The following is an 11393-nucleotide window of genomic DNA, read 5'->3' on the forward strand; positions in this document are numbered from 1 at the left end:
AGAACTGAACTAGAACTGAACTAGAACTGAACTAGAACTGAACTAGAACTGAACTAGAACTGAACTAGAACTAAACTAAAACTGAACTAGAACAGAACTAGAACTGAACTAAAACTGAACTAGAACAGAACCAAAAAATAAATTAGAACTGAATGAGAATCGATTGTTTATAAAATTTTAATATAAAAACATTTAATTAATTGAGTATTATTTAAGCAGTATTCATTTAAAATTTACTAAAAATAATTTTCTAACGCCAACAACAATTAAAATGTTAAAATTTTATTTTAATCATAAAAAATATAACATTTAAAAAAAGGATTTTTTTCTGAGAAAAAAAATATTGGATGAAAATTAATATTTAATTGTTTTTAATCAACCTGATAGAAGAAAATTATTTTGCAGAATTTCAAAACTACATAATGTTTTTTTTTAGAATTTAGTTAAGGCTTTTAAACATATTAAATTTTCCCTTTTGTTACCTTTTGAAACAGTTTGAGAGGCAAAAAACATAATAAAACCATAAAATGATTAATAAACTCCCCGAAGCTTAAAGCCGCAGTAGACATTTAACACCAATTTAAAGAAGAAACAACAAGAAAAACAATTATATTCAACAAAACATTAACAACGCACAAACAGCTACAGGTGTGAAATTCAATGTTTTCCTTCCTCTACACCTTTAACAGTTATGATAGAATATTTTCTCTGAAAAACACACACAATTTACTGGTGTTGAGATTTTAACAAAAGTAGTTATTTAAATGTTATTCAATGGCAAAATATATTGTTTATACTTATTAAAGGAAATGGTGTAAAGAGTTGTAATAATGTAAGAGAGAAAGACTACCATTTAACACGAGTTCGTATGGCATATGTACGTTTAAAATATTAAACCGCAACTATAACACATACACACTACCACATACTACTGATTGAAAATCCTATTTCTCTTGCTGTTTAAACAGGAGATTAAAATAATGAATTCTTTAAATAGTAATAAAATATTACCTCTTTCAGTGCTTGAGTGCTTAAAGTAAATCTTACGAAAATATGTCGACGTAAAAGTTTTGTTAACAATTACTTTTTACTTAGTTGAATCTTAACAGTAAGAAAATATCTTTAAACCTTTCCCACATAAAAATTTCTCTTGAGTGTGTGCTTGAGTGTCGAAACTAAATGTTTAAAAATAAGACGACCAGTTATTTTCTGTCTCAATTGTGCTATTATTGAATGCCAGTAGAGTAAAAATCTTTTGTCATTGATATTCTCTCAAAGATTTAATTACAAATTTCTTACATAAAAGTTTCTCTCTACGCTTAAGTGTCTAAAACGTATTTCTCACTTCACTGCTGTTCTTAGAGCTTAAATAACAAATCAGTTATTTTTGTCTATTTTTCTTTATGATTAAATTATCCTTTTAAACTGCTGCCATTCACATGTTTATGCACAATGAAGCTGAAAAGTCATTTATTAAACTTTAAAGATTTCTCTAGCTTTTTGTGAAATGAGTTTTTTTGTTACAAGGCATATGGAGAAGAATGAGAAGGGGAGAAGACTTGATTGTAATAAAACCACACAAATCCTAGAAGAGAAAATTTCAATTAAAGGTTTTTAATTTAACATGAGCGAAAATGTATGTGCTAAAGTCTTGCTATCTAAAGCATAACGCTATGTAGCAGTAAAATTACTTAAATCAAAGTTTCTAAAATAAATATTAAAAAGAGATTAAATCTCATATACTAAAATAAAAATTCATTAAAATTTTCACTCATTACATAGAAAATACTTGAAATTGTTTTGTTTATCTAAAATGTATTATTAACACATTTCTCCTCTTCTCTCTTCTCTCTCACGTTCACTCTTTACAGAACCCAGAAAAGACAAGACTGATGCACAACACGGTGGTAATGGCACACTATCACCCAATACCGAACAGCCACCCTGTCAGGGTTCAATGTTGCCACCACCCGGTGGTGGTAATGTTATTGTTGGCTCCCAACAAAATCACTCACACATGGTTAGTGGTCGTGATCAACATGATTCCCATACACAAAATTCCAAAATGGAACGTCCCAACACATTGGGCACCAATAAATTAGCAAGACGTGTTAATGTCTGCTATGAACACTGTAAGTAAATTGTTGTTGTTTTTCTAATAAATAATTTAAATTAACAGATGGCGAAAAGAATAGAACTAGAACATAACTAGAACAAAACTAGAAAAGAACTAGAACAGAACTAGAACAGAACAAGATCAGAACTAGAACAGAACTAGAACAGAACTAGAACAGAACTAGAACAAAACTAGAACAGAACTAGAACAGAACTAGAACAGAACTAGAACAGAACTAGAAAAGAACTATAACAGAACCTATACAGAACTAGAACAGAACTAGAACAGAACTAAAACAGAACTAGAACAGAACTAGAACAGAACTAGAACAGAACTAGAACAGAACTAGAACAGAACTAGAACAGAACTAGAACAGAACTAGAACAGAACTAGAACAGAACTAGAACAGAACTAGAACAGAACTAGAACAGAACTAGAACTAGAACAGAACTAGAACAGAACTAGAACAGAACTAGAACCGAAAATAGAACAGAACTAGAACAGAACTAGAACAGAACTAGAACAGAACTAGAACAGAACTAGAACAGAACTAGAACAGAACTAGAACATAACTAGAACAGAACTAGAACAGAACTAGAAAAGAACTAGAACAGAACTAGAACAGAACTAGAACAGAACTAGAACAGAACTAGAACAGAACTAGAACAGAACTAGAACAGAACTAGAACAGAACTAGAACAGAACTAGAACAGAACTAGAACAGAACTAGAACAGAACTAGAAGAGAACTAAAACAGAACTAGAAGAGAACTAGAACAGAACTAGAACAGAACATAACTAGAACAGAACTAGAAGAGCAATAGAACAGAACAGAACTAGAACTAAAGCAGATCTAGAACTAAAGCAGATCTAGAACAGAACTAGAACAGAACAAGAACAGAACTAGAACAAGAACAAGAACAAGAACAAGAACAGAACAGAACTAGAACAGAACTAGAACAGAACTAGAACAGAACTAGAACAGAACTAGAACTGAACTAGAACAAAACTAGAACAGAACTAGAACAGAACTAGAACAGAACTAGAACAGAACTAGAACAGAACTAGAACAGAACTAGAACAGAACTAGAACAGAACTAGAACAGAACTAGAACTGAACTGAACTAGAACAAAACTAGAACAGAACTAGAACAGAACTAGAACAGAACTAAAACATAACTGGAACAGAACTAGAACAGAACTATAACAGATCAAGGATAGAATTAAAACAGAACAAGACATGAAACTTAACCAGAACTATATTAGAACTGAGCTGAACTGAATTACAACTGGTCTAAATTTCAAACCTCAATTACCCCGATCTTATGACTCGAAAAAGTTTGTTTATATTCCCAATAAAGCCTCTATCATTAAAATATCTTAAAATCACTTTATTTGCCATTTTACACATTTATTTTTTGAATTTACTCCACATAAAATAAAACCTGCCACAAAAACCACGAGATATAAAAATGAAAGTTTTGAACAAGTATATAAATCAATATTTGCAGTTCATTTCCGATTTCCGTGACTACTATTGGTAAAAAAAGAGCTCACATACACATTTGCACTCATTCATTTACAATATTTATAGTGAATGTATGCATGTTTGTGTTATCTTAAACTTGACACATAAATTTTAAAATCTGTCATAAAAAGTATTAAAAACAATTTTTTCACTTGTGAGTTTTCACTTTGCACGCGCCATACGATATACTACATTACGTGGTGGTAGTAGTAGTAGTAGAAGCAGCAATATCATGGTTTGGTTATGCCTTGTAATAATTCCTTTGGTGGGAAATATTTCAACACTTGCTCAGGCAACCACGAACCGTAAAGGAGAAAACTTCTTTTTTAGCGGTATTTTAAGAGCTTGTCACACATACTTACGAAGAGATAAAATATATAGCACCAATATGTAATATATACATATGTATAAACAAATATGAACAACAAGAGTTCAAAATTATGTAGTGAAAATTGTGAAAGTTATTTATGAAAAATATTATTTTGTTCCATTTTTTTCTTGCATTAAGCCATAGATAAGAAAAATGTGTATTTTATATGTTTCTCTCTTTTTTTTTCAGATCCCGATGGTTCTTCAAATGCCATGATGGGTGGTCCACTCGGTAGTACACCACCCCCTTATACTGATGCTTCAGGTGGCGGTCATCATCACCATCATCATGATGGTCGCGGTAAAATGGTTGGTGGTGTTATGCTTTCAGAATTGCCAGAACCTCCAATACCCGTTTCGGAAATTGGTCCCATCCCACCGCCTCCTATGTTTTCGACACCATCGCCAACTTTAGTGGCTGGAAGACCGCATGGGCCGGGCGCCATTAACGATAAGGATTATCAGCCATACGATGATTATGGTAAGAATTTCGTAAATTTTTTAGAAATAATAAAACGATTAAAGGGTCAAAAGTTCGATATTCGTCATAAAATGTGCTCTATAGTATTAGCTTTAAAAGATTCTGCTTTAAATGATTCTCAACTCTCAGGATCTTCTGAATGGACTTCGATACATTTTGTAGGACATCTCCGAAACTCCATTAATATGACTATTATGCCTTTCTGAACAAATTATCCGTTATTATATATATATACCCTATATAGAAATTCTTGATCTCAGGGTCTTCCTCTAAACTTCAGATGTTTTTTGTTGAGGGTTCCAAAATATTCCAATATTAGTCAGTTTCCATTGAAGATCTTTACCATAAGAACATGGATGTTGGAAATTAGTTTCCTTAAAATATAATTTGCATCTCATTTATTAACCACCACTATTTCCAACGTTCTTAAGGATCCGGACCTTGATGTTTTTACAATACCGATGTATAGAACATTTACGAGTAACTCTGCTCTGTAGGGAACTTTAACTGGAAGGAGTCATTTAACTTGCGGTCTGGTCATTGCACCTTCTCAATCACGTAAGCCAGTTACACGGAGTCCTTATTCCGGATAGTGGTCGTTATATGGGAAGAAAATGTTGGATATTACAAAGACTAAGAATAACAACTCTTGTTGATTTGCCGTTGATTCAAAGAACCGATTGTCATGTGAACTGCTTCTGATGGATGCGAGTGAGAGTTTTGGATGAATGATGATGCATACTAAATGGTGGAAAGGAGGAATGAATGCTTTACAATGGGGATGGGCAAAGTCTATTGTCTAAGATTAATAAAAAACGACTACGTTCTAACCTTCTTTGATCATTGTTCGTTGACCTCCCAATAGTTTCGATACAAAGAACTGATAGCGGGACGGTTATATGCTTTACAAAGGGAATGGACAAAGTCCAGTGTCCGACATTTATAAAAATTTCCACGTTTATATCCTAACAATCCTTGGTAATTGTCCCATGAACTCCAAGTAGTTTCTATTTAAAGAACCGATTGTCGTGTGAACAGCTTCTGATGCTTGTGGGTGTGTTGGATGCATGACAATGTATACTGAATGGTGAAGAAGACTGTTAAGTATTTTACAGTAGGGATGGCCAAGGTCCGATGTCCGACATTTATAAAAATTGGCACTTTTATGTTCAAACAATCCTTGATTATTGTCCGTTGAACTCCAAGTAGTTTCGATGCAAAGAAGCGATTGTCGTGTGAACTGCTTCTATGGCATTCAAGTTGGAGTATTAAATGCATGACGATACATACTTAATCACGTTTACGTTCTTTCTTTAATAAAGGGGCAGTTGAGAGTCGTTTAGCAAAGAATAGGTACATACTTGTTGTTATAGAAGCGTTGTTACTGAGCTAACATTACTTTGTTGTTGTTTATTTAAATCCAAATCGTTCCGATGCGAAGAATCGATGGTTGTGTGCATGTGCCTGTGATGGATATTCGAGATTTATGATAATGAATGTCGTCTGAATGAGGATTAATTAAACAATTATCCATCCATGGTTTTCGTCTTGTAGTCATCAATGTGAGATCCCATAAGATCGTTTCGTTACTCCAAGAAGCCTTCTTTGTTGCTTTAACCCATGTTTTTAATTGAGCTTTAGTTGCGTCGATTGGTTTGCGTTCGTCAGATTGTTGTTTCGGCAGAGCACCGCATAATCTAGTACTATGGATGGCCAGTTGCCCTGGCTGGTCAGTTGGTTGAGGTTCCTTCGTTGCTGTTGCCGAAACAACAGTTCTTCATTGAATGATTCATGGGCGATGGTAGACCGTTGTTCAAGTCAACCCAGTGGATGAAAAAGACCACCGTGAGGTAAGGCATCATACCAGGTACTCACGAAAAGCACTTCCACATTCATTCCGTTATTGCTTGGATTTTGAGCTGAAAGCTTTAGTTACGATTAGGTAAAACGATTGAGGTCTTTAATCGCCATTCTTTTACCACAAATAAACTATTCCATCTAGTTTATTAATATTCTCATAAACCACATCTTCCCTGCAACTCTTCTCCTTTTTTATAAGTTTGTGCAATTGACATCAATTAATTAAACGTCTTCCTAAAAGTCTGCTTCAATTATTCATCTTTATTTAAACCAGAATAATATACTATAGTAGTCATATACTGCTATATATGTTTTATTGCCTATTCCATGAATGATTGCCTTGTGCCAACCCCATTGGCAGCCATACTCTTCAACAACTCCCTCTCGCTTTCAATTACATGAATCAATATAAGAAATTGAAAAGGATTTGTTTTTTTTCTCCCTGCCTCTCGTTATTCTCTTTTATCAGCTATTAGCCACAAAATGGATTTCTTTTTTCATTCAAGTAATTTTACCATCATCATTATTCCTTGCTGCAGTACTTAAAGCTGAAGCAGACTTTCAGTTCATATTCATATTTATTATTACGATGCTAGAAGCTGTTAATAAACATGATTTGTTAAGTGGCAGTTGATGCCACTAACGTGGGAGCTTCGATGAAGCAAAAGGAGGAAACAAATGATTTAATATAATGGAAAACAAAAAAATGAGCAGTAGGGCAAAAATCCACTTAAAGATGTTAAAAGTTGAAAATGTAAATAGTAGTAGGAGGTGGAAATAAAATAATGTAAAGCATACTTTAGTATGCAGGCAAAAATGAAAGCGAGAAGGAATGTTTTGTCAAAAAAAAAGAAAAATCTAAGAAAATTTTAGCATATATTAGAATTTAAATATGATTTAATAATAAAATTTTGTTAAAGGAAGTAAGGAAGCCATTTGAATTATAAGAGAATAAATTACAAAAAAATAAAGCATACTTTCTAGGTTTACAAAATAATTTAAAGTGTTGCCTATTTTCAGGCTTTAAAAAATTAAGGAAAATTTAGATTTTTTCTAGCAAATTAAATTTTTGAAAAATTGTCTTTCTTTTCTACCACAGATAACGATAACGAAGATGATAACGGTTCGGACAATGACTACAACTATCAAACGTATTCCAATCATATCGATACACAACGCATAGAGGAAATTCCAGCCAAAGAGCCTAAATTAAATGCAGTTCCTCTCAAGTCGGCCCTTAAAAAGAAACCGGGACAGAATTCATCATCCCCCGCCACACCCATACAAGATCACAGCAATGCCAATGGTACACTGCCTCAGGGCATGGGCAATAATAGTAATAACAGCAATAACAGCAGTGGCGGTGGTCATGGTGGTTCATCAACTCAACAGCGTCCCTTGGTAGTCAGACAGGATGCCACCAATAGTTATAATCTAAAGTAAGTACAACCACTCTTTCAATTGAAAATTTTGAAACAAAAATATTTTTGTTTTTTTTAGTTACTTTTCCCTTTTTAAAGAAAAAACAACAGTTTAATTTAACACTTTTTAGATAATTTCTTTTCTTTTGGTTTGGTTTTTGAATGTTTTCTTACGTCAAACGAATAATTTCCTTAAAAAAGCAACTAGAGTAGTTGATAATTTTATTTTAAATATTTAAAACAAAAAAATTTTTAACAAATTTTATAAATATTGTAACTCTAACTATTTTTCTTTCTTCTCAATTCCCTCCTCCATTTTTTCTCTTATTTCTTTTTTCTCCCTTAATTATTTATCCCGTTTGTTTTTTTGTTTTTAACACAAAAATTTGTTTAAATTTTTAAATTTATTTTTGTGCTCCTTTATTTTAACTCCTCTTTTCCTCAACCCCAACTTTCTTTTTAATCACAATTAGGCCCATACTACGACCACGGATTAGAATATGGTAATAATTTAGAATATTTTATTTTTATGTCAAAAACAAAACACCAAAAATAAAAATATTACAATTACACTTTGAGTAATGCCTTTCAAATTATTTAGTATCTATGTGTTTTTTCTTTTGCAATTTTGATTTTTAGTTTAATTTCTTCTTTCGAAAAAGTATTTAAATTTAAAGAAAAGCGATTTTTTATATAAAAAATAGTTTTACTTTGCTTTACACAAAACACTGTATTTTGTCTTTGCTGAATGTGTCTTAGCTAATACACGTTATTAACATAGCTATGATCTTAACTATGGAATAGAATACAGATCGGCTATACCTCAACTAAAGTCTAGACAACAGGCTCGATCAAAGTCTAAACTACAGGCTCAACTACAGTCTAAACTATAAACTCGACTACAAAATTTCATTGTCCGAAATTTTAACTATGAAATAGCGCGCACCATAAACTATATGTATTCTAGTCTGAACTATTGTCTAAACTTAGTCTGGACTATAGAATGAACATAGTCTGGACTATAGAATAGACTATAGGCTGGACTATAGAATAAACTATAGTCTGGACTATAGTATGGACTCTACAATAGACTATAGTGTGGACTATAGAATAGTCAATAGTCTGGACTGTAGAATATATGGCAGTCTGGAATATAGAATAGACAATACTCTGGATTATAGAATAGACTTTACTCTGAACTATTGTATGGTATATAGAATAGACGATAGTCTCGACTATAGTCCGAACTATTGTCTGGTATATAGATAGTGTGGACTATAGTGTGGACTATAGAATAAACTATAGTGTGGACTATAGAATAAACTATAGTGTGGACTTTAGAATAGACCATAGTCTGGACTATAGAATAGACTATAGTCTGGACTATAGACTATAGTCTGGACTATAGACTATAGTCTGGACTAAATAGACTATAGTCTGGACTATAGAATAGACTATAGTCTGCACTATAGGATATACTATAGTCTGAAGTATAGAAAAAGGAATACACTATAGTCTTGAATATAGAATAGACTATAGTGTGGACTATAGAATAGACTATAGTGTGGACTATAGAATTGACTATAGTCTGTACTATAGAATAGACTATAGTCTGTAGTATAAAATGGACTATAGTGTGGACTGTAGAATAGACAATAGTCTGGACTATAGAAAAGTCTGGTCTATTCCATAGACTATAGTCTGTAGTATGGAATAGACTATAGTGTGGACAATATTCTGGACTATAGAATAGTCTGGACTATAGAATATATGGTAGACTGGAGTATAGAATAGACAAAACTCTGGATTAAAGAATAGACTATAGTCCGAACTATAGAATGGACTATAGTCTGAACTATAGAATATAATATAGTCTGATCTATATAATATACTATACAAAAATCTATAGAATAGGCAATAGTCTGGACTATAGAATAGACAATAGTCTGGACATGTATATTTTAATAAATTATAATTTATTTCAAACACCTAAAAGTATATAATGAAATACATTTTAAAATTGTATAAGAAAAATATGCTTTTAGAAAAACATAAAAAACTTTTAAAATTTCTGACCGATTTCAAAATAGTTTCAAAATAAAATGATTATTTAAAAAATATATATAAAAATTAAATTTTCTTTAAATTTAAACACTTGTTTCTACTTCAATTTAAATTTTCTAAACTTTTCCTTAATACTCAATTATTTTGTTTATTTTACTACATCCACACCAATAAATTTTTATTTGACAAAAAATTTATAAAATTGGTAAAATTTATTTTATTAAATTTATAACCACCACAACCACAATAATATGATCCACAAACTGCATGTATTTTCAATTTAATTTAAGTTCTTTCACTTATAATTTTTTTTATATGAAATAAATATGTTAATTTTGATATTTTCATATTTTTCATTTGCATACACTACTTCTGCACACACACACATGCATTCTCCTCTCATTTGTTTTGATAAAAAATGCATGTGATTTCGGAATTTTTTTTAGTTTTTGAAAAACAATGCGAAATTTGTTTTCAGTTTTTATTTAAGTTTTCATAGTAAATGATGTTTTGTGAAACGTTTTTTTCACATTTAACCCCAGTTTTTTTATAAAAACGCCAGTTATTTTAATTTCAAGAGTAAAATTTATATTAATGTAAAACACATTCACTTATGCATAAACTTGTTTACACATCAGTACTTTTGAATTTAAAGCATAAGAAGAAAAATATTGTATAAATAAAATTACAGTTAAATACGAATTATGCGAGTTGTACAACTCAGAACATTTTAAATCTTAAATTTTTTCAAATTTCTGTGAAATAATAGTCCATAGTTTTAGCTAGAAAAAAAAACATAAATATTTACTTGTGCTTAAGCACTTGCAACATGTTGAATGAAAAGTCTAAGAAATCACATTTTTCATCTTAAGTTATATGTTGTTGGTTTGCAATTCTTGCTAAATTTTTTTTATGACAAAAATTGTATTAAAAGCCAACAATTTATTCAACACATAAAAGTGTTTCTTTTTATGCCCTTTACCTTCGTGAGAAGGGTATATATAAGTTTGTCATTCCGTTTGTAATTTCTATAATATAATTTTTTATATTTTGTTTCCTCTTTTGAATTTTTTTTAGGAAAATAGCTCTTTGATGTCAAGATTTGTTTACATTTTGGTTAGAAATAAAACAATTTGTGGAATGTCTGTCTGTCCTTGTCGACTTGTCTGGCATAAAAAGTTGAAATTAGAATAGCATTTTTTTATGACAATTACAATTAGACTAGAGTCTGGACTATAGACTAGACTATAGTTTGGACTATAGACTAGACTATAGTTTAGACTATAGACTAGACTATAGTTTAGACTATAGACTAGACTATAGTTTAGACTATAGACTAGACTATAGTCTTGAATATAGACAAGACTAGATTTTGGACTACGTAGTGGACTATAGACTAGACTATAGTCTGGACTATAAATTAGACTATAGACTAGAAAATAATCTGGACTATAGACTAGACTATAGACTAGACTATAGACAAGACTATAGACTAGACTATAGACTAGACTATAGATTAGACTATAGACTAGACTATAGACTAGACTATAGACTA

At 31.3% G+C, this 11393-nt stretch overlaps 1 protein-coding gene across 4 annotated transcripts in view; it reads left to right on the forward strand.

Annotated features, from left to right (window-relative positions):
• LOC111685047 (phosphatase and actin regulator 4-like) overlaps nucleotides 1-11393 on the forward strand; it is a 95227-nt gene that overhangs the window by 77276 nt on the left and 6558 nt on the right. For 2 of the 4 annotated variants that reach the window (XM_046952944.1, XM_046952943.1), the window contains exons 2-5: nucleotides 1872-2132; nucleotides 4203-4493; nucleotides 7453-7792; nucleotides 8248-8277. In XM_046952944.1, the coding sequence (XP_046808900.1) occupies nucleotides 1872-2132; nucleotides 4203-4493; nucleotides 7453-7792; nucleotides 8248-8277 (922 nt within the window). The remainder of the gene's footprint in view (nucleotides 1-1871; nucleotides 2133-4202; nucleotides 4494-7452; nucleotides 7793-8247; nucleotides 8278-11393) is intronic. The other 2 variants (XM_046952946.1, XM_046952945.1) reach the window with 1 other exon arrangement.

This window comes from Lucilia cuprina, chromosome 5, assembly GCF_022045245.1.
Source record: "Lucilia cuprina isolate Lc7/37 chromosome 5, ASM2204524v1, whole genome shotgun sequence".
NCBI classification, from domain to species: Eukaryota; Metazoa; Arthropoda; class Insecta; order Diptera; family Calliphoridae; genus Lucilia; species Lucilia cuprina.